Source organism: Protopterus annectens, chromosome 16.part0 (genome assembly GCF_019279795.1).
Source record: "Protopterus annectens isolate FY-2018-M chromosome 16.part0, PAN1.0, whole genome shotgun sequence".
NCBI lineage: Eukaryota > Metazoa > Chordata > Ceratodontiformes > Protopteridae > Protopterus > Protopterus annectens.
In genome coordinates, this window is record NC_056750.1 from 206,815,017 (window position 1) to 206,839,801 (window position 24,785).

A 24,785-nucleotide genomic window follows, 5' to 3' on the forward strand; every position below is an offset into this window, starting at 1 on the left:
CTTTTCAGACTCTTATCTCATCTTAGATTTCCTTGCTCACCTTTTTCAGAACGGTACTAGCTCCTCAACCATTAGTACAGTTATCAGCAATTTTAAATTACCATACAGAGTTGAATGATGCACCCATTGCTTCTCACAAATTGAGCAAGGACTTCTTGAAAGGGACACTCCTTCTAAAGCCTCCTTTTAAAGACCCTAACTCCTCCATGGGACCTGAATTTGATGCTGCAGTCTGTAAAACAACCCCCTTTGAACCAGCAGCTACATGTGACCTTAAATATCTTTCATGGAAAACTATCTTCTTGGTTGCCATCACTTCCGCAAGAAGAATTTCTGAGATCCAAGCATTGTCTTCTAAACCTCCATATTTGGTTTTCCATAAGGACAGAGTGACCTTGCATACCCAACCCATCCTTTCTTCTGAATGTGGTGTCAGAATCCAGCATAAATAGCTCTATCAATCTACCAGTATTTTTTCTTAAATTTACCAACAAAGGAGAATATATTTTCATTTACCGGATGTTCATAGACAGTTGCATTTCTGTTTGTATAGAACAGAAGAATTCAGGAAAGCAGACCAGCTGTTTGTTTCCTTTTCTGGACCAAAATTAGGAAAATCAGTTTCTAAAATTTCTGTATCAAAGTGGTTAAGAAACTGCATCTCCTTTGTCTGTAATAAATTGGGTATTTCTCTCACACATCCTTTGAAAGCACACTCCACTAGATCTGTGACTACTTCCACAGTTTTCCAGTCTAGGATGTTTACGGATGATGTTTGTGCAGCAGCAACCTGGTCTACTCTTCATACTTTTATTACTCATTACAAATTGGATCTGGTCTCCAGAAGTAGGGCATCATTTGGTTCTATGGTGTTCAGAAATATCCTTCCTTGAGTCTATCCTGGATTGAAGTAGCTAGGGATGCTGTCCCATTTGTGAGGACAGAATGAAAATTGACATCATCAGATAAAGAAGTTATGTACTCATCATAATGTTCCTTGTGTGTTGTCAATCTTCATTCTTTCCTCACATCCCCTCCCACCTACCCCTGTCAATGACTTCTGGAAGAATGAGCATGGTATATGAATGGATACATTTATATGTTTACATGACTTTGGATATGGCTTCCCATATTTCTGTCTGTCCCATTACACCGGATATAGCTTCCCATATTTCTGTCTGTCCCTTTACATCTTACAGCAGCAAACAAGATTTGAGTTATTTGACAAGGTGCATTGTGGGTCATGGAGAAGTTCGAGAGATCAGGTAGCTGCAAGCTGTAGCATCGGACAAGTCAGATGAGATCCTAACCCATTTGTGAAGAAAGAATGAAGATCAAAAATACAGATAGAAAGTTATGTTTTTTTCCTTCTGCAATCAGACAGGTGTAGTGTAATGTAACTTTAGTAAGGAGTCGTACCCTTTTTCCTGAAGTTGTGATGCAGGTTGAGAATAATGAAGTTGTCCGAGTTTGGAAGCACAGCTCTTTAGAATGATATATGTGTATGTGGTGGTGTGGGGGGGGCTGCCCCTAAATAATTATTTTTTTCTCATCAGCATTCAGTTGCTGGCTTTCTAAATTTAGGTAGAGTATTTTATTTCAACCCTTGGGTTTTCAAATGGAATTCACTTTAGTATTTTTATTTTGCTTTATCTACTTTACATTATTTTATTTATGTCCTAACAATTTTAAGTGAATATTTTTTTTTTAATCTTTTTCTTATATGACCCTGGCCACAAGGGCAAGGATAAATGCATTATTTGGAACAGAGAAATTGTTGCAGTTGTAGTAGAATTGTTGTATGTTGTATGTCTGACACCTTCTAAAATTAAATATTCAAATTGATTTCTGCAAAATCAAATATTTATACTTCTTGAATGAATATAGCAGTGAACACTTGATGCAGGAATGTTTGAAGATGCAAGAATATAGGAAGTTTGTGGAGTCTTTTCACACACTGTTTACTTGATTTTAGTTCTTATTCTGCAAGATAAGAAAGGTGTTGTCCTTTACATTATAAAAGGACCTATTTGGTGACGGTTCATGTTAAGGGTTCGTTGTCACTAGCTAACAAGACAGAGGCATTTTCTTCATGGCCTGGCCAATTTTTCCCATGTCACTTTAAATATTTTGCTTGGTCTTCTCCCAAAAAGGGCAGTCATTTTTGTGGGCTCTATGTGCAACAAGTCTAACGTGTAATGCTCCGTACTTTACTGTGAATGCCTTGTATCTTGATTGTCTACTTCCTTTAACCATGTAATTCTAGAAAAAGTATCTGATTTTACGGCATGTAGAGTTTTTTTTTAATTATGGCTTTGTTTTTCTCTCATTTATTTTTGTACTCTTCTAGTCCTGAAGAACGCAGGTTTTGTGTATTTTCCATCACTGTTTCCTCTGATGGCAGGGAAATTCTAGGAGGGTAAGTATCTCCTGTAGGAGTACAATGAGTAATTGCATCCCCTTCCTTTTTAGTAGCCATTGCAGAATTAATAATATAATTATGCTGGATTTCTGCAGACTAGGTGTAGATCACTTTTGCATGCCTCATGTGTTTTGCCTTTTGTAAACTATTTCTGTAAAAAAAAAAAAATATATATATATATATATATATATATATATATATATATATACACACATATATATATGCTATGATTTCATACTGATTACATCAGCTTGTTCTTTGCACAGAAAGTCACAGATTTCTGATTTTACAGTGTATTGGTCTCATTCTATGTGATGTTTTGATCTAGCGTACAGGACTCTACTGCATTTGTCCTCTAGTTGGGTTCATCCTGTTATTCTCTTCTCTGTACTAGCATGCCAAATCTGATTTTTTTTTTGTTTTTTTGTTTTTTTTTTTAGTGGAACTGCTACAGTCATAGGTGGGCTAGCAACTATGATCAAGCATGCAGTGCCATCACTCATTGACCACATAAGCTCATTGTTCATGAGGATGTCCAGGGCAATCTCATGGAGACTAGAGCTTTTGCTTCCACCCCGAAGTCCATACTCATCACCCCTGTGGTAGAGATTGGTGCCCAAAACTGTTCTTACATGTCCCATCCTTCTCACAATGAGAGACACCAAAGGGACTCTCATTTGCTTGATGGATGTTAGAATTATAAAGTACTGTCATTGTGTTATATTTCCATTGACACTTTAAGTTATGAAACGTGGCAACCCTAAATACCCAGTAAACTCCAATTATCTCCATTCCAACCATTTATGTTAAGTCTCAGATAATTCTTGTCATATATTGATTTAGTAACCCTCAATACCCCTGTTTGCTGTTGAGACTATATGCTCAACAGCAGCTTCATCTTCAGATGGGTAAAGATAGTATTGCAATTCCCCTGCCCCTTATAAGCATGGGCTTCCTGTTCATGTGCTGAGCTGGCCACAGTGACTCATGCATGTGCATGACATTGTGTAGTTATCTTCATGGTTATTAGGTTTGCATGTTGTGCAGTTTAAGACATTCAGAAACTATAATGAGATGAGCCATATTTTAGCATACTCATTGCGACCAGAGAGGTGAATTTACACAATATGTGTGACTCTTCATTTTGTGGAAGAAAGCTACTTTGAAAGGGGGGTTTGAATCTTGAGAGCTGATTTTTGTCCAAAGCTTTCCTTCTGTGTTAGACATGTCAGCATATACAAGTTAAATCTACTTCTTAAACAATTAACTTGGCTCTAGAATACTACCTTTGATGGTTCCTAGACCCTAGTGCCTGTGAGGGATCTCATTTTGTCATTAGTATTAAGATGTGTTGGACAAAACTGTCCAAGGAAGTACATTGCAAGTTTACTGCAAGTACTAGACTGTAAAAGATTGTTAAGGCTGATGGAAGACACTCTGCTGGAATTATATTCTGAGGAATGCTCACTACTATTTTACTGTTGGCTTGCCTTGCAAATATGCAATTAGCCACAACATTATTTAAATAATTGTTGTAGTGGTCAAGGTTGTCATTTATTTTCCCCTTTAATTGTTCTGTGAGAAATATGGGATCAGTTCACATACCATGCCTGACATTTCTTTAAAGATTATTGGCAGATGTAACTGTTATGATTTGCACTGACAATGGGCACAGCAGGCTGTGGGTTCAATTCCCACATCCAGGTAGATAGGTTGTTGACATGGCAGTGCATCATAAAGGGGATGCTGCACTCCTGAGTGTGTTGCCTTTTGGATAATATGTTAAACCAGGATCCCATCTGCTTGAGTTGGTAGGCTCAGGTGGATGTGAAAGATCCCATGGCCTCTATCAAAAACAGTAGTTTTTTTATTTGTATTTACATATTTAAAATATATACATATTTTTAAGATCATTCATTACATTGATGTTCACATTTTAAGTCCTCACCGTTTAACCTACAACCAAAACCACATTTTTCCAATATTTTTGTCAACATCTATTTTCCATTGTATCTGGTTTCATTAAGTTTATAATTCCATATAACTCATGTTACATAAAATATGATTTTGTCCATTTTCTTTGCTTCATTCTGGGATGTAGTCCCATAAAACCCATACTCTATCAAGTCTATGTTTAACATTTCAAAATTTAAAATGTGTTTTAATCATATCGTTTACATACTTTCCACAGTTTTTGAATTCTGTCACATTTTAAAAATATGTTCTGTAGTTTCCAATTCTTTACATTTATTACATATTCTATCTTGTTTTCTATTATATGGCATATTTGCCCCCACTGGTAATTTTCCTATGAACAACCGCCACAAAAAATCATGACTTCTTTAATTTTATTTTAATTTCTGTATCTTGTCATTATTGCTTTCCTCTTATCTGTTTCTAAATCTTTCCATGGATCCAACAAATAAAAGTATTTCATAATGTTAATATATCAGTCTTTTCTATTCATTTCTATTACATTTTTTAGTTTCTACAATACAATTTTGCTGTAAAATTCCTTCATTTCTTCATTAATAAAACTTTTACTTTTTTTCATTTCCATTTCTTCCCAGATTTCTCTATATTTACAGTACATTATTGGTTCTATTAAATCTTTATTATTTTTCATTATTCATTTTAGTACTTTATACATACATAGAGGCTGCATATACAATCGATTTATCAGCCTCAATCCCCCTTATTCATCTTTTATGTACAAACCCCCAAACAAATGAAAAAAATTATCTGCATAATTTCTTTTTCATATTTCACTGGCGTCATATAAACATTTGCTATATAAGCTACTTTACCTATTATTATGATGTTTATTAAATGTGCTTTCTTTTTGTATGAAAAGCTATATCTTCCAGAATGTAATCATGTCCTCGATTCCCTTAATAATTTTATCCCATTGTTCATGTCTGTATTCTGTACTTCAAAATACTATTCCTAAAATATCTATTCCTAAAATATCTATACTCTTCTCATTATAGTCAACGTCTCCTATAATACCTTCATACCCAAATATTTTACTTTTCTCTTTAATTATGCATAAACCAGTCTCCTTCAATCGTGTACTTAATTTTCCATTCATTTTTTCCATCCTTTCAACTTTATTTTTTTGCTATTGCTACAGTATCATCAGTGTAAGTATACATTATGGGCAACTGTATTCCCTCCGTCATTGTATATCCTCCCTTACTTGACATTTTATTAATTTTTATTATTATTGTGTTCATGATTATAGCAAAGATCATACTGCTTGCAGGACATCCTTGTTTTATACCATGCTGTATTTTCAAATTATCTGCAATCCAACCGTTTATGTTCAATCTCAGAAATTCTTGTCATATATTGATTTAATTACTTGTAATATTTTTTCACTTATGTTGTAAGCATTAAGTAAGTATTGTAAAATACCCCGTAATGCTTTATAATGAATATTATCATATGCCTTACTAACATCCCCTATCATGATTTTTGTTTCCACTGTTTTAATAATTTCATCAGTTAATTCCCTTATTATCCACAATAGGTGTTGACCACCTTTTCTTTTTCTCCCAAACAAGTTCGGATCAAGTAGTCTTTCTGTTTTAAATTGTAATCTTTTAGTTAGTATTCTTATGAAAATGTTATAGTCTGTGTTGTTCAGTGTAATTGGTCTCCAGTTTTTTATTTAATCTTTATCTCCTTTCTTTAATATAAATGTCATCACACATGTGCATTTCTTTATACTTAGCCACACATTAATTACGTCTATGAATGCCATTTTTACCATTCATACATTTCTTTATACATACTGTATTCATTTCCGTCCATACCTGTAGCTAGATTAACTTTGATAGCTTTCAAATTTTCATTTAACTAATTTGTTTATTTTTCTCTCTTTATATTCATTATCTTTCTTATTTAATTTTCCCCATTGTAAATTTGTTCTGTTAACTTCTTTTGCTGTATAAATCTAATACATATTCTTTAATTATTTCATATATTTCTTATTTTGTAAGTAGTTTCCCTTTATTTTTTAATTGTCTCATCTTTCCTTCTTTTACTGTCGTATATAAGTATGGTGCTGCTGCTTCTTTTCTTCCCTTGTAAACAGTATTTTGCTTATATAATCATTAACCGTATCCTAATTACTTCTACATAATTCTTTTTCTTTTTCATAAAAAAATTTTTCTTCTCTATTAAATCTTTAAATATTTTTTGACTTAATATTTTGCATTCCATTGTTTTTTTCTCTGTATTCTAAAATGCTTTTTTATATTTCTTTTTAAATTGAATCTGCCAGATTGTCCAATTTTCATAAAAAATCTTTCATACCAATATGTTTCCATAATTCTGTAAATTATTTTCTTTCTCCTGATTCTAACTCTCTTTCATTTACTCTTTTTATACCTTTCTATTTTAATATATTCTACATTTTTCATGAACTCTTATCCAGATTGCCACATGATCAGAAAACCCATTATATTAGATTTCTTTTTGTGTACTTTTTAGGCCTTCTGATATAAAAAGTAATCAATTTTTGTCTTAATTTCATTTCTAAGTCCAGTGTTTATTTTCCCATATTTTTAACTTTCCACTTTTCGTAATCTCAGTAATCATTTTAACATCACAACTATTATTTTTCTTTTTCAAATTACAATTTGAGTCACCTGTCATATCCACGTTAACAGAGACATAATTTGATATGCTTTTAAACATTGTTTCTCTTTCTTTTTTTGTTATATAAGCATATAAAGCTGTTAGTCTATATACATATTTTTTCCATTTTATATCTACTACTGTTATTCAGCCCAGTTCTACTATTGTAATGTCTAATATTTTTTATATTTTCTTGGCATAATATGCATGTTTCTTTGCCTGTGTTCTAAATAACAGTACTATTCCATTTTTTTCCATTTGCAGCCTTTCTTCTTCTTCTGTTGATATTCTAATGTCTTCTATTACTTGAGCATCTACTGCAGAGCACCATTGCAAAATACTAATGTTTAATATTCTTCATACTGTTCACATTCAAAATTAATACTTTTTAGCTTTATAGAAGAGTTATTAAAATCATTTTTTTATCCCTTGCCTTAACAATAATAATTTAAAATTTCCCTTTTCTTTCCCTAGCTATCTTTCCTGTTGAATTTCTGTTGCCTTTTATGATATGCCACTCTGACTACTCTCCACTTGTTTCAGCTGTCTTTCTTTTTATTTTACCTTCTCTTTGTCTTTTCCCTAACAATTAAATACCATGTATATGTTTTTTTCTTGCTGTTTTTCTTGTACATTTTCTAAATCTTTTTCTTTTATAATTTCATCTTCATGTTCACTTTCTTGTATTTCTGCCTCACATTGTAACCATGAATGTACTGTATTACCACATTTCATAAATATCACATCACACTTCTTTGTATTATAGCCTATCTGACCACATAACATCTTTTGTCACATTTATTAATTAAATTAACACTTTTTCCACAAACATAACAAGTCTTTAGTCGTCCATTGTACCTTACAAAACCTCGACTGCCATGCACATTAGTAATTCTAGGTATATGTATTACTTTGTCATTTTCCATTTTCAAAGTGATACCACATTCCCAAACCCCCAGTCCATAATCCTCTTTCATAATGGATTTTAGTAGTGTCCAGTACTTCTCTACATATTGTTAACAGATATTCACTCAAGTTCTTTTGCTTCCACTTCATTCTAAACTGAATCAAAATTAGTTTTTGTCTGCCTGAGTAAGACTTGCACCACATATACCGACCATGGAAAATCTGCTTTCTTTTTTTTCATAGGCCTCCAAAAAGTTTTCCAAAGTCTGACCAGTTTCAAAAAACAAGTTACAAAAGTTTATTTGTTAATTAAAATGAAAGCTCTTACCTCTTCAGCTTTTACTCCCAGAGGTGCAGTAACATTGTCCCATACCTCATATCTGTCCAGGCCTTATTCTTTTTTACTGCTCATCCGAACAACATATTTTTTCTTTACTTGCTTCATCTCTGTCTTCTTACTTCCTTCTTCCACCATTTGAGCATAAGACTTTTTTCTGGAACCTTCTCTGGCCCTTTTTCCTTTCCTTTTTCTCCCTCTTCTATTTTTTTCCATAATGTCATTCCAGGATACAGCAGCTCTACTTTCTGGGTCACTCTGGTTAATTAGCTCTTCCAGATACTCATCCCACAATCCCAACTGGAGGGTTGAAATAACATTGTTCTGCCATGAAAATTTTCTTCCTAATCCGTCTCCACCATTGCATTTAGCTCCATCGTCTTCCTGATCTCCTCACCATCAGCAAACAACATTTTCTCTGCACCCACATCACCTCAAAACAATTCTGGTAGCAATTTCTTCATTTTCAACACATTTAACTTCCAAATTGCTTTAGCTGTCAACAGCCATGTTTTCTCTCTGTTCCTCCAGGCCACCTCCACTCCTGGAAGGGGAACAAGGAAGCCTGAATGTGTAACACCTAATCTCTTTCCCCTCCTACCAAGAGTACAGGAAGTCCCTCAATGCCCTGGCCAAATTTCCTCTAGTAGTATAAATACCACTTTGGATCATCTATGAAAAGAGGCCACGAGCTTAGTGGGTCTACCTGGCTAGCAAAGGAGAAATAAAATAAATGTTATGCATAATATAGTGTGTGTGTGTATGTATAAAAACACACCTCTCCTGCAGATACACATTTACAGTAGCTGTAGCAATCACTAACATTGTACAGTTGTTTATTCAGTCTGAATGTGAGCATATGACTGTACAACTCTAAAGTGGGCGTAGTGTTGCAGCATGGCATTTAAAATGAAACTGGTCAATATTGAACAATGCACTGCCCCGCTAAACAAATAATGTGATGTTGTCAGTCTCGCCTTTATTCTCACATATGCGGTTGGATCCGATCCCTCGGATCCATCTTGGCCTTGTACAAAAGCTCGTGGCCTTCAACCAAGCTTTCAGGGACACTTCCCTTTCCAGAATGCATCTCTCCATTACCTCAGATCTCATTTGCAGCTTCATGAAAAATGAGGTCATTTCGCTGGCCTCCAGGCTAGGTTAAATTTTTGTATATTTCTTTCATAGATTGTATTATCTTTATACTACTTTTATTGTTGGTTTCCTTTCTTTGTATATTCTTATACTCCCTTTCCGGTTCCATCTACTGTGTTTTTATTAGTAAGTAGAAGAACTCTGTTCTGTTCCTCCTCTCCCTTCCTCTCTTATTAGTCCATGCCTTTAAATAGGATTTTTTTTCATTCTTCCTTTAAAAAAAAAAAATCTAGAAATGGTGATATTTATGGTTATATTTACTAGCTTTCTAGATGTTCTTTGTGTTTCACTGTTGCAGTCATTACATTTGGGTTATCCTGCTGGCAGGTTGCCCTCATTCGGCCTGAATTCCAAAGTCTTGGGTCCTGCGCAGGTTGCTGTCGCCTCTTCCCTGACGTCAGGTCATCAGGGGTATAAAAGATGCAGCTGACGCCATTTTCTTCAGTCTTTCTTGCCGTGCGGTGCCCGAAGCAGAAGCAGTTCGCAAGTGCTGGTCGGCAGACTCCTGAGATTTTCGTGTTCGAGTTTCAGATCCAAAGTCTTCATTAAAAGCTAACTACCCCATTGGGGAAACTTTTTCTTGCTCCAGACCGATGTCAGAAAAAGTTAATAATTGTATTTCTTGTCGGAAGCAAATACCTCATAAGGACTTTCATTCTTACTGTATTCCTTGCCTAGGCCCTGGCCATGACGTTTCTAGTTGTCGGTTTTGTGCTAGATTTAACCAACGCACTATTAAGTGTCGGTACGATTTTGCATTAAGCTATTTTGGATGAAGATTTAATTATACAATGTCGTCGGATAGCCTTCCAACTACCGGAGTTCATAAAAAATGCAAAGAAAAAGAAAGACAGGCAATCGAGGTCCAAAACCGACGACGAAGCTTCTCCTAAGCCAGGCGCCGGTTCTCATTGAGGCGCTTTCGCAGCCCCTGATGCCTGCTACTTTACAGTCGCAGGCCGCTACCGACTCCCACATGGAGTCGGCCAGGCCAGAGGAAACTCAAAGTATTGGAACCTCGGAGATTAATCCCTCAGATGGGTCCGGAGCCGCTGAGCAGGCATCAGCTTCTGAGGGTGTATTCAGACCTAAACAATTATATATTAAACCGACTTCAAAGGCAAAGACTAAAACACCTTTAAAGGCAAAGAAACAAGTTCACCAGCCAAATGGACAGACCTCCATGCCCAAAAAACAAATGCTCAAAATGGCCGAAGACTTAATTACCTTGATCAGGGGTTCCAATCCCCCTCCTTATAAGAGGCCTAGGCAAGAGACGGACTATGAATCTTCAGATCATGTTTCCATTTCTTCTGATTCCTCCTCTGATCAGGAATATTCTCTACCCCCCTTGAGGATTCTGATGCTGAAGAATCAATTCATTCAGCTTCTCCTCCTGAGGACTACTCTTTTGGGGAAACCTTGCATACCATGAGGGAGCACTTCCACTGGGAGGAGCCAAGATTTTTCAGACTCTAAGAAGAGGCTCAGAGACTTCCTTTTACTACCTCAACACAGGCCTCTAGCTATTCCACCTGTGTTGCCTGTGTTAGACATTGTAGAGGATGTATTCTCAGAGTCTAGTCCGACCCCTAATTACCTCCAGCTCCTGTTAAGCCAGGCAGATACTACAGGGTCCCTGACTCTCATAAATTCCTTTTCCTAAACCCTACTGCAGACCCAGAAACTATTTCTCAGGGTCCCAAAGGGGTCAAGGCTTCCACTGCAAAAAACCCTACCCCCTCGGACAGGGATTCTAGGGCACTGGATAGTTGGGGAAAAAGGATTTACACATCTGCTACCTTAGCTATAAGGGCCTTAAATTGAGAGGTTCATGTGCTCAAATATCAGCAAAATATCATGACACTGCTTAAACAGAAAATGATGGTAAATTCTGATTGTGCAGAAAACAAAGAAATGCAGGATTTATTGCATGCAGCTGAACAAGTTGGAAAGCATACTTTGCAATGTGGTTTTGATTCTCTGGAGGCATCCTGCAGGGCCGCTGTTATCGGTTCTGTCATTAGGAGGCATGCTTGGTAAAAGGAACAAAATCTGCCTTATCATGCTAAATCAAAATTATTAGATGCTCCATTACAACATGATACCTTGTTTGGTGTTAAGGCAGAAGAGGTGTTAAAGAAAATGGACGACAAAGCTAAATCTGTGCAAACGGTCAAGGATTTCTTACAGGTACAGCCACCTAGGTTTAGCAGACACTGGCCTACAAAGAATTGGTCCTTTCCTGTCTCAGACAGACCTCAAAGGGGCAGATCCAGACGGCCTAGAGGCAGATCACAGCCTCAAGGCTCCTACAGGTCTAAGCAATGGGGTGCTTCTACCTCCAAATGTGGAGAAGACAAATCACAACCATACAGGAAACAGTCCCAATGACTTCCCCCTGCCTGCACCAAGCACTTATCTTCTGGCAGTACCCCTAGGGGGAAAACTAGCACTTTTTCTTAAAATTGGCATATTATAACCCAGGGCAAATGGGTTCTAGACATAGTGTCACAAGGCTACAAGTTTCACTTCCACACCCTGCCAAGGGCAAACGGTTGGCCAGACCTGCCAAAATATCAATGGGCAGAGGCTCAAAAACAAGTCGCAGCTGTCATGGACATGAGGGCTATTCAACAAGTGCCACAGCAAGAGCAGGGACAATGATTTTACTCAAGACTGTTCTTGGTTCCCAGAAAGGACAAAGCATGGAGACCAGTACTGGACCTGTCTATTCTAAACACTTTCCTGGATATACCAAAATTCAAGATGTTGACCTTGCAGCAGCTTCTGCTTATGCTGGGCAGCAAGGCTTGGCTCGTGACTTTAGACCTAAAAGAGGCATACCTGCATGTCCCAATCAGACAATCATGCAGAAGATACCTCAGATTCAAGGCTGGCCCAAAGCATTACCAATTCTCTTTACTGCCCTTTGGCTTTATCTACTGCACCCAGGGTCTTCACAAAGTGCCTGGCACCAGTAATTGCTTACTGCAGACAAAGAGGAATACAAATATATCCTTATTTGGATGACTGCCTCATACAAGCAGAGAACAAGGACATTCTGCTACAGCATCTGTCGTTTGTGAAAAGACTTTTAACATGCCTAGGGTACACAGTCAACAAAATGAAATCAAAACTAGTACCCTCTCAAGAGATAATATTCCTTGGTGCAAGCTTAAATACAACTGCCCAGATGGCTTATCTCACTCCAGACAAACAAAGGCAACTGACTACCTAGTTCAAGGAAATGGCAACAAAGGCCCAGTTATCTGCAAGAAAAATTCTGCAGGCTTTGGGCTTCATGGCATCCTGCATCTTACTAATTCCATATGCAAGACTGCATATGAGGAAAATCCAGTGGTACCTAAAAAGTGTCTGGACACAACATTGCCCCAACCTGGAAACAATGATTACTGTCATTCCCTGCCTGCAACAGGAGTTTCAATGGTGGGCAAAGGCTTGTCACCAAAACAAGGGACAGCCATTCTCACTACCCCCAGCCAGGCAGAGCCTAACGACGGATGCATCAGATTATGCCTGGGGGGCACACATGGCAGGAAGAGGCATTCAGGGCACCTGGTCCACAAACCAAAAGCATCTACATATCAATCAAAAAGAGATGCTAGCTGTTCAAAATGCCCTGACCGCCTTCAAGGACCTACTTCTTCCGGGACAACTACTGATAAAGATGGACAACACCACGGTTATGTGGCACATAAACAAGCAGGGGGGCACTCATTCTTACCCCCTTTGCAGACTAGCCATGGCTTTATGGGACACAGCATTGACTTACCAAGTTCATCTGCAGGCACAATTCCTGCCAGGAAAAGAAAATACTCTGGCAGATGAACTAAGCAGAAACCTCATGGATCCCCAAGAGTGGCACCTGGATCCACAAGTCTTCAGCATGATAACAAAGAAATGGGGATGCCCGGACGTAGATCTGTTTGCCTCCCCTCACAACAATCAACTAAAAAGATTCTGCACAAGGACTTATCACAGACAAGCTTGGAAAGTGGACACCTTATCCTTCAACTGGACAAACCTATCAGTATATGCCTTTCCTCCACTGCCTCTCCTCCCCAAGGTACTCCTAAACGTCAGACAGGAGAAACCAAAAATGATTCTGATTGCCCCAGACTGGCCACGCCAGTACTGGTATCCGAGCTTAAGGAACTTGTCCCAATGCCCAGCCTGGACCTTACCTCAAAAACCTCATCTACTGTGCCAGCAAAACAATCAGATTCTGTGCAGCCAATTCAGGACCCTAAACCTGGCAGCATGGCGGATAATTTAGCCATATAAACCACACCTCTCAGTAAAGCTGTGATGATTGTCATTTTAGAAGCCAGAAGGTGTAGTACTAGAAAATCCTATGCTGGGAAATGGAAGAGATTTTGTGCTTGGAACCAAGCTCAAGGAACTGATACAGCTATCCCAAATATTCCTCAGATTTTGCAATACTTAACTGAGATGCTGGACAAAGACCTTCATCAATTAAAATCCATGCCTCTGCCATTTCGGCTCATTACAATACAGAGCCACCACTCTTTTCTCATCCTTTATTAAGGCAGTACCTCAGAGGAGCCAAAAACTTAAGACCTCCAAGGAGAACACCAATACCTGCATGGGACCTCAATTATGTCTTGGAAAAACTCACCTTACCTCCTTTTGAGCCAGCTGCTACTGCAGATATAAAGTTCTTATCTTGGAAAACAGCTCTGCTCCTAGCAACAACTTCTGCAAGATGAGTTTCAGAGCTACAGGCTCTCATGGCTGTGGAACCCTTTATCATTTTTTTATCCAGACAGGGTCTCTCTGAGAACAAACCCTACTTTTATGCCTAAGGTGGTATCCAGTATAGCCCTTAACCAAGGGAGCCCGCAGGATTTTTTGCAGGGGGGTGCAAACCCAGAGCCCCACCCACATAGCTCACCCCGCCCCCTGCCAACACAGCCCCGCCCAAGTCCACCCACCCCAAGCCCCGCCCACACAGCCATTCCAGTGTCCCATTACTTGGCTATTTCTCCCCATTTACTGTAGACACTGTTCAAATCTGTGTGCATACTGTTTTATGCTTTAGTTCTACAATGATTACAGGCAGTTGGATTTAATTTACAACTTTTATTTCAAACATTATAGCCCAAACACTGAGACATTTACTAAACCTAAACAAAGCAATAGTCTTACAATGAAAACAGACTTGGCATTAAAGCTTCTCTACTTTTGAAACTCACATTCAATGAAACAGCATTGAAACCCACATTCAAAGAAAATGCATCTGGCCAGTGGCAGGTTATTTACCTTTGAACTGTTTTCAAGCAATAGGCTCCTTGCACACCGTTAGGGCCATGCAAAAGTTCTTTGATTTACCTGATTGTATTAATTATAATATATAATTGAATTATATCCCTTGTATTATACAGCAGCACTTGTTTGAGTGTCTCTGCTGAAGTAAAAGTAATCTGAATAATTCCACATTAAAGATATCTGAAACTAATGAAGATGTTGTTGCTAGAAAACAACTGTATATTTCAGTGTTTCATCTACAAATTCAGTGCCTGCTGCCGTCAAAGAATAAATTGCCTATGTTAAATTAAAAAAATGGTAAGCTGGTATATTGCAATAGAAAATGGATGACAAGCTGAAAAACAGGTTCATAGTTATTAGGCATCTCATCCAAAGGAGGACATCAGCATACAAATGTATATGCTGTAGGAATAGAACCTCAAGCCTTTACATTAAGATGCAAGTATTCTACTTGTGGTGCTACTAACATAGCTTTAAAACTTTATACCACAACAGAGATACCATTTGCTAAACAAAACAGTTGCACATTGTAAATAGACTTGGCATGAGCAGCAGTGAACTTAGCTTCCCTTAAAACTCACAGTTCTTTGAAAATGCACTTGAAAATTCCACCTGTTAACTCTAACTTGGGCATTTCACTTTCTCTCTCACAAAAGTACCACACCCCTCAAGGCCTCAACCTTAGTGCAAGAAATCTGGACAAAGCCTAAAATAAATAGGGATAGATTATAAATATGGCTCTCATAGAAAATTGCAAGAGTAACAGGATTTGTGTTGGTATGCATTTTTCTAAATGACATGACATCTAAAACTGAAATGTCTCATTTAGCAACTTCAATCCTTTTAGGAGGAATATGGGGCAAAAATCTGGGCAGCTGAGGGGTATGCTACCTCCCTCATACACACATCAAATAATTCTGGTCAGACTTGAATTAGTTCTGGGAAGGTTGCACTGAACGGCACAGTGCTTGAGCTGAAGTGGGTGAAATCCTGGTAGCCAGTGATAACTGATCTGCAGCTCAGCAATGTGAAGCATTAAAGCATTTTTAGCAGAGCATTGTTTCATCACTACCTATTGTGTTTGAACATAAGCTGTAGTTATTTTAAACATTTGCCTTTTTGATTACTACAGAGTACATTTACCCACCAGAGCTATTGTGTTTTGACTTCAGTGTGGAGCTAGTTGTTGCAGGGCTTGGCTTTTAAGTAAGGTAGCAATGCTTATTTACCATATACCATTAAAGCCACCCAACTACAAGTGTACTAACACACAGACACTGCTATAAGACACTGGTCTGCAATAAAATGTAATGAGCTTCTGAAAATACTGTAATCCTGTCCTTTTATTACAATGAATATAAAATACTTTGAAATAAGGTAAAAAAGCTCATAATCTTCGACTGACAAAACTACTTTTCCACACTTCAAAACAATAATAAAAAAAACAAACCCTCAGAAATTTTGGAAAGGTATCTCTACTCTACTTAACCCCAGCAAACCAAACCAGATACCCTACCCCAGACCCAAACGCTCCTGACAAAGACTTGGCTACCCAATTTAACTCTTTTCATTGAATCCATTTCCAAATTAACGTCATCTTTCTCTAACACCACTACATTCTCCAAAACTCCCTTACCATCCCCAACCATCTCTCTACCCTACTCTGCTACTACTTCCTCATTCCCATCTACTAACTCCCATCCCTCCACTCCTTCTCCTACTCCTACTACTTCATCAGCTTCATCTGCCCCTAATTCTCCCTCTTCACACTCCTTTTTTCTCTCATTTAAACCTATACCCACTTCTACTATAAAGAAACTCCTTATGAAACTGAAGCCATGCACCAATGCTCCTGATAACATCCCCTCTTACTTTCTTAGCAAAGCTGCTGAAGCAATCGCTTACCCTATTAGCATTTTAATCAACCGCTCTATCCAAGAATGTATAGTACCCCAAGTCTGGAAAAGGGCCTTTATCATACCTCTACATAAAGGTGGCAACAACAACAATGTTACTAATTTCCGCCCCATCGCTATTCTGTCCCCCATCTCTAAACTCCTAGAAAAGTGTATCCAACTACAACTCCTTCCACATCTCTTAGATAATCACCTACTAACTCCCACACATGGATTCAGACCACATCATAGCACTATGACCACCCTCCTCTCCTTCCTTGACACTGTAAATAAAGCCCATGACTCTGGCCAAATTGTTTCTACCCTACTACTCGACCTCTCTAAGGCCTCTGACACTCTCTCACAGCCTGCTACTAACTAAACTTTCTAAACTTAACCTATCTCCCTCCTCCTTGAACTGGTTCTCCAGGTACTTATCTAACAGATCTCAAGCAGTCAAATGGAAAAAGGCCACCTCCTCATTTCTAAATACTCCTACTGGGGTACCCCAGGGCTCTATACTGAGTCCCCTTCTCTTCAATATATTTATAAATGATTTCCGCAACTCTATCCCATTCTCAGACATCATCCACTGTTCAAATCTCTCAGTGTGCATACTGTTTTATGCTTTACTTCTACAATGATTACAGATATTTGGATTTCATTTACAACTTTTATTTCAGATTTTATAGCACAAACACTGACAGACATTTACTAAACCTAAACAAAGCAATAGTCTTACAATGAAAACAGACTTAGCATTAAAACTTCTCTACCTTTGAAACCCACATTCACTGAAACAGCATCGAAACCCACATTTCACGAACATGCATCTGGCCAGTGGCAGGGTAAGTTTACCTTTGGCCCATTTCCAAATCATAGGCTCCTTGCACACATTTTTAGAAACATGCAAGAGTTCTTTGATTCACCTTCCTGACTATTATACTACATAATAATTGAATTATATCCCTTGTACAACACAGCACCACTTGTTAGAGTGTGTTTTATAGTTCTGAGCATCTTTCCTTTAAGCAATGAAACAAATCATATGAACCAATAATGACAGCCTGCCCAATTCAGAACATTTCAACCATAAAGGAACACTCAAACTTCTGTCATAAAATCCACCAATATCAATCAGTATGCAGAATCTCTGCAGAAGTAAAAGTCATCTGAATAATTCCACATTAAAGAGATCTGAAACCAATGAATAGGTTGTTGCTAGAAAATAACTTTATATTTCAGTGTTTCATTTACAATTTCAGTGCCTGTTGCCCTTGAAGAATAAATTGCATGTGCTACATTAAAATTAATGGTAAGTTGATATATTGCAATAGGGAATGGGTGGCAGGCTGAAAAGCAGGTTCATAGTTATTAGGTATCTCATCCAAAGGAGGACATACTAAGAACTGCAGTACCATACCCCCTTAAAATACAAATGTACATGCTGTGTGAATAAAACCTACAGCCCTTTGCATCAAGATGCACGTATGCTACCTGCTGTGCTAACACTGCCTTAAAATTCTATACCACAATAATGATACCATTTGCTAAACAAAACAGTTGCACATAAATTCCACCCGTTATAGCTAACTAGGGCATTTCTCTGTCACACACACACACACACCTCAACTTTAGTGCAAGAAATACATAAAGATTGATTTTTTTCAAAGTTACAACAACTGTAAACTCTGTGACCATGGTGTACATTTGTTTTTGACAGAAAGGTATAAGGGAACTCATGGCTATGTATATAGTTGAATCTCTCTGTACTGAAGTACTCCCTACCACGATTCTGCTTTAATAGTGTGTTTGCATTCAGAAGCGATGTTACAACAACTGTAAACTCTGTGTGACCATGGTGTGTGTGTGTTTTTGACAGAAAGGGCTATGTATATAGTTGAATCTCTCTGTACTGAAGTACTCCCTACCATGATGCTGCTTAACTAGTGTGTTTGCATTCAGAAACTTAGTTTTTATACTGAACTTTTATAACTACATGAATTAGAAAATATCCTTTTCAGAGCCTAAGCTAAAACACCGAGATGAAAAGGTGATGGTGTCTACATATTCTTAAACAACATTTCATCTCCAGACTTGCTATGTGAGATAATGACATGGAATTCCTCTGCATCCAGCTTAGCATTAACAAAACTCCTTACTGTGTCATACCTAACTATAGGTCCCTCTATGTACCCCATCAGTCCATATCTCCTAACTAACATGGTGTCCCTATGCATTAAGCCAACACCATTATTCTAGGAGACTTCAATCACGTTTTCTTCCAAAATTGCCATTTGAGGAAGGATTATTAGGGAGAGCAACATTTTGTGCCAAAATTGGGACAATGGAGAGGTTTGGATATTTCTAATTCTACAAAGATTTGCACATACCTCTTAATTCAGGAAATCTGGACAAGGCTAAATATATTGGGGAACATACAAACACTACTAAAAATGCTCTTGTATAAACTTGACAATTGATAGAATAACAGGTCTTGCATTAGCATGCATTTTTCTGAAGGTTATGACTTCTGAAACTCAAATGTCTGTCATTTAGTGAGTTCATTGTATGAGGAACAAAACAAAATAAGAAGCAAATATCTATTCATTCTGCAAAGATATGGACAACTGAGAGGTATAGTTCAACCAGGGCTGTCTGAGTTTGCTCCAGTATCACATAGTCCCAACACATCAGCGAACCAAACACATAAATACACAAAACATACTCTGAGGCTCTAAATAAAAATCTACCTAAGCAACAGAGAACTCCAAAGCAGACATCCAAGCAAACGCTACCTCAACACAAAACATGCACAACACATAGCCCACAAAGTCAGTGTGCCAAGCAGCCACAGCCCTTAAGGCTGAATAACACACCTGATACTCTTGTAATAGGTGACTCTATTGTCAGACACACTGACGTCCTGCTCACCAGGCTGAATAAAGAGAAGGTCACGGTGAGCTGCCTGCCGGTGCTAGGATCCGTCACATAGCAAGCACTCAGGTCACTCCAAAGCAAATACAAATATGGCTCAGTCATTGTACATGCTGGTGTGAATGACCTGAGATACCTCCCTGGACTACATGAAAAGAGACATAGAGGAGCTCTATGATCATGTAGCCCAGGGTGGTATGACAACCTTGAGCAGCATCTTACCCTCACCTAGAATGATGCCACAGTACAAAGACAAAATGATCGATTTTAACAATTGGCTAAAATTTTGGTATCATTCAAAGGGGATCCAGTGTCTGTCAGCCTGGGATGACATGCTCGACAAGCCACGTTGCTTCACTAGGGACAGCTTGCACCTGTCACCACTGGGCTTTCAGATATTGGCAAAGGCTCTTGCCACCCCCATAGTGCCCGTTTTAGGCAAGGCTCAAAAGTCAAACCCACCCCCATAGACAGCACAAGGAACAAGAAACTAAGGGTAATGCTGCTAAATGCCAGAAGTCTTAACCTCAAGATGCACGACTCGAAGCTCTCCTCAGTATGGAGAACATAGATATCTGTGCAGTGACAGAAACCTGGTTCAAAGCTCCAGAGAGCACCCCAGCACTACCAGGCTATACCTCATATCATGCTTTTCGGCCCCAAAACCCGGACCGAACCACAAAAGGAGGGGGAGTTTCCATATTTATCAAGGATATCCACATGTATTTGTTTTTTCTGGAGGTCAAGCACTGTAATCAGATACAGTTGAAGCAAGTAACTCTTTAAGGAGTCTTGGTATAACTGGAATGAATATCACAATTTAACTATGGCAAACTAAAACTGTACTTTAATAATCCCATAATTAAGCTATAAAAAAAAAAAATAAAACAAAATGTCTTACAATTGGAACCAATTATTCCCCCTTACAAAAAACAACTACATACATACAAAACTGTAAAGTACAAATCATTTTATTCAAACAGATTCACAGCATTTTCATCTTATAGCAAGACTTCCTTAGACTCTGATGAAAAGTCTTGTTACAAAATGAACGCACTGGAATTTGTTTCCATAAAGTGGTTTATTCTTATTTTATGCTTTAAATATATTTTCTGTAATAATAAGCCCCCCCCCCCCCCTTCAAAAAAAGAAATCTTAACATGGAAAGGAAAATGCCATTTGTCTGCCATCAGGTCTGTCCCTTGGCTATGCACATGCAATATAACAGAAACAAACACACAACATTCTTTTGTAAGTTAGAAAATTGACTGAGGTGCTAAGGAAAGGGCACTGCACTGAATGACAGTTCCGGATCAGTAAATGACTGAAAAGGCAGATAGAACTGGTAGGTAACATTTCTTCAAACAGAATGTGTCACAGGTTGCTTCACCGCAATTCTCAGTGCCAGTCCAGGAAGTATATTGAATAAATGTTTTGAATAAATAAATCCACTTCAGAAAGAGTAAACACAAAAAGTAGCAGTTTTAATTAAAAAGCTTTTCAGGGCCAGCTTCTGAACATGGACACACCAACTTCACATCTTTCCCTATTTTCATTCATTCACACACACACACTTACTTACTTTGAAAGTGTCCCATCTTCGCTCGCTTCCTCCCGCTTGAATCCGTCCGTTTCAGTTCCCGCTCGTGGTCCCATTTTCCGCTTGCTTACCCCAAAACCGTCTGTCCATCCGAGTTCCCGCTCGCAAAAGTTGAAAATATGCGCGCGATGATGTCAGCACACCCACAACCGTTCTTCGCGATGTCAGCATGGACTTCATTTCTTCTTAAAGAAGAACGTCTCCAAAAAAAAAAAAAAAACTTTTTTTAAATTAGAACATGTCAGCCCGATTCAGGGGTGCAAGTGCACTTGCACTTGCCCTTAACCAAACTATTCATTTGCCAACTTTTTATCCAAATCCGCAGAACAAGGGGGAGGAAATTCTGCATTCTTTGGATGTACACAGACAACTTAGATTCTACTTGGACAAAACTAAAGTTTTCAGTAAGACGGAACAATTATTAGTGGCATATGCCGCAGCATCACAAGGAAAGGCTATCTCCAGGCAGACTATTTTAAAGTGGATAGGTCACTGCATTCGTTTCTGCTACTCACAGCATGGCAAACCAGTGCCTAAGGGCATTAGGCCACATTCAACCAGAGCTGCAGCCACTTCTGCAGCCTTTCTCAGGGTTCAGAGCCATCCAGATCCGCCCCAGTAGTTTCTCTTCCTCCTCTGACCCAACCGTTGAGTTTGGAGACAGAAGATTCTGGTGTCTGGATTGTGTCAGATCAGAGACCGCCACTGCCATCTGATCCAGCATCTGTTCCAAGTTCCTCTGTTTTCGCTGAGCGGGAGGACTCTAGGAGCTGTATTTCTGTGGTTGGCTCCAAGGATAGGGATCCACCGACTTTTTCTTCAGATCAGACACTACCACTCGGAGCATCTGTTCAGATGAGCTCAGCTCCTACCTTTGCCTCTGACTTTTTGTCTTCAGAACCAGAGGGACCTCCCGCTATGACTCTTTTTTTGTCGGTGCAGGGGAGTTTCTCAGATCAAGGGCAAAGACCCTTAGATGGTATGAGGAGAGCTTTGACTGCTTTTCAGACTCAGTCCTTTCAGGATCTTCCTCCCCCCTTCCTTGCCAATGCCTTAGTCCTTTATTTTACAACATCCACAGGGACAGCGGAGCCCCAAACTTCAGGACATTCCTCAGGGAACTCCCCACTCTTCCAAACTTTCTCCAGATTATCCCACTGAGGAAGTCCCTTGGAAGAGGACTTGTAAGAGGAAATGTCTAGATTCCCCAGAGGAGTCCATCACTTCAGATACTGATCTCGAGGAAGCAGAAGGGTCCCCATGGTCACCTCCTGATGATGTTTTATTTGGAGACATCTAGGAAATGCTTAAACAGAGAGGTGGCTGGCAGTCCAAGCTCCCCTTTAGTTTAGGAATTAGTATTCCTGAAGGCATTTGGGTCTCACCCTTCCACCTCCTGGGTGACCCCTCCTTCCGATGAGCTTATTGATTTAATTTCTCGGAAGGCTTGGGAGACCCCAGATACTATAGATCTTGTTCCTGGGAGGCCAGATAAATGCATCACATCACCATCTGACAAGAATTTTCTTTCAAAAAGAGTTGCTGTGGATGCGATGGTTGTGGCAGCGGCTACCAAAAAGGAACTTCCTGAGACCAGTTCTACTATCCACCCTCCTCATGAAAATTCTAGGATGATGGATAGATATGGGAAGTGCGTCCTCTGTTCAGCTGGCTTTACTATTCGTTTGCTGAATTACCTTATTCATTTTACAACACTTCAGATGGATCTGCTAAAGGAGTTAACAGATACCCCACAAGGAGCTGTAGCTGAACAGGTCACAGACAAGGTAGCCTGTCAGCTCACTGTCCTAAATTCTGTTGTTAATTCCTCCATGAGATTGATTTCGTATGCAGCAGATGGAGCGAGTAGAGACACAGGTTCAGTTATATCTGCTAGGAGGCAAGCCTGGATGCAACTTTGCGAATTTGCGGAGCCTTTCAAATCTTCCTTAGTGAACGCCTCCTTTGATGGCTCATCTCTTTTTGGGCCAGAAGTGAAAGAAACGCTCACCAGGTGGGAACAGGAAGACAAGACCTTGTCTGCCATAGTAGACAGTTTTTCTACTCTGACCAGACCCTATCCCAAATGTCAGAAAGGTAGCGGAAAGATGTGGTTTTGAAACTCTCAATGGTCTTTCCAGGACACACATGGTGAAAGTTCCCCCAGAGGCAGAGGAGGGAACAATAATGGAAGACACTGCCCTCGTGATAGAGGAGGCCTGCAAAACCAGTGCTGTAGGGAACTTCTTTAGCAAGCCCTTTCAGTGCTCCTGAACGAAGTTTCAATTGTCCACCTCTGAAGGCAGTCAAGGGTCGGCTGTCTGGGTACCGACAGGACTAGCTAGAGATTACAAATGACAAGTGGGTGCAGCAGATAATATCAAGAGATTATTTCATCCCCTTTGCCCATCCTCTTCCCCGAAACAAAAAAATCCCAGATGTGCCACCCAATTAAAGGGATCAAGCAGTCAAAGAAATTCAAAATTTGCTAAAGAAAAGCATCATCCAAGAAGTCCCCACAGACCAGCAAGTATTCAGAACTTACTCAAGATTCTTTTTAGTTCCAAAGAAAACAGCGGACTGGAGACCCATTCTGGATCTCAGCAACCTAAACAAGTCTATCAAAAAGAGCAAGTTTCGAATGGTCACTTTACAGTCTATTCTTTCCCTTTCTAGGAAAAGACAATTGGATGTGCTTGATGGATCTTCAGGACATGTTGTACTAACATATAAAAATGGACAGGTGGTCCAGAAGACATCTGCGCTTCTGGCTGGGAGCTGGTCATTATCATTTTCGAGCCCTGTCCTTTGGTCTCACTACAGTCTCCAGTGTGTTCACCAGATGCATGGTAGTGGTTGCAGCTCACTTGAGGCGTCTAGGATTCTGAGTGTTTCCATACTTAGACGACTGGCTGGTAATTGCCACGACCAGGCATCAACTCATAAGGGCAAGCAAAACTATTTTACACATTTGCTCACACCTAGAAATCACCATAAATTATGAAAAATCAGCTCTAGAACCTTGTCAAAATTTGGTTTTCATAGGAGCTCATCTAGATACAAGAGAAATATTAGCAAATCTTACCTGTGACAGAGTAATGTCATTGTGCAATCAGGTGAAACTACTGATTTGCAAGAAAAGAGCATCTGCAAAATTAGTTCTACAGGTCTTAGGAACAATGGCAGCTTCAATAATTAGTGCCATTAACCTGCCTACACATGCGAATAATGCAGTGATTATTGTCGCCCCAATGGTCCTTTCTAGAACTTTCAGTGTCTCACAGGGTCTTGATTAAAGATTCATGCAAGAAGTATCTTCGTTGGTGGATTCATTCTGGTCAAGTCAGTCTAGGTTGTTCATTTCTATCCAGTCAGCCCCTAGTCACTGTGACCACAGATGCCTCCCAGATTGGGGGGGGGTAGGGGGGCAATATCTGTGAAGGACAGTCCAGGGCACTTGGTTCCCTTACAAGGCTCATCTGCATATACATGTTATAGATATGAGAGCAGTGCTCTTAGTGTTGCAAGCCTTTCAAGACACTCTCGCTCTGGGAACAATAGCAGTTTTCAGCAAGT

At 39.1% G+C, this 24,785-nt stretch overlaps 1 protein-coding gene across 1 annotated transcript in view; it reads left to right on the top strand.

Moving 5' to 3' along the window:
• DCAF11 (DDB1 and CUL4 associated factor 11) overlaps positions 1-24,785 on the top strand; it is a gene marked incomplete in the record, with an annotated part of 1,824,350 nt that overhangs the window by 755,411 nt on the left and 1,044,154 nt on the right. The window contains 1 exon segment of the mRNA XM_044057850.1: positions 2,351-2,419. Within this exon segment, the coding sequence (XP_043913785.1) occupies positions 2,351-2,419 (69 nt within the window).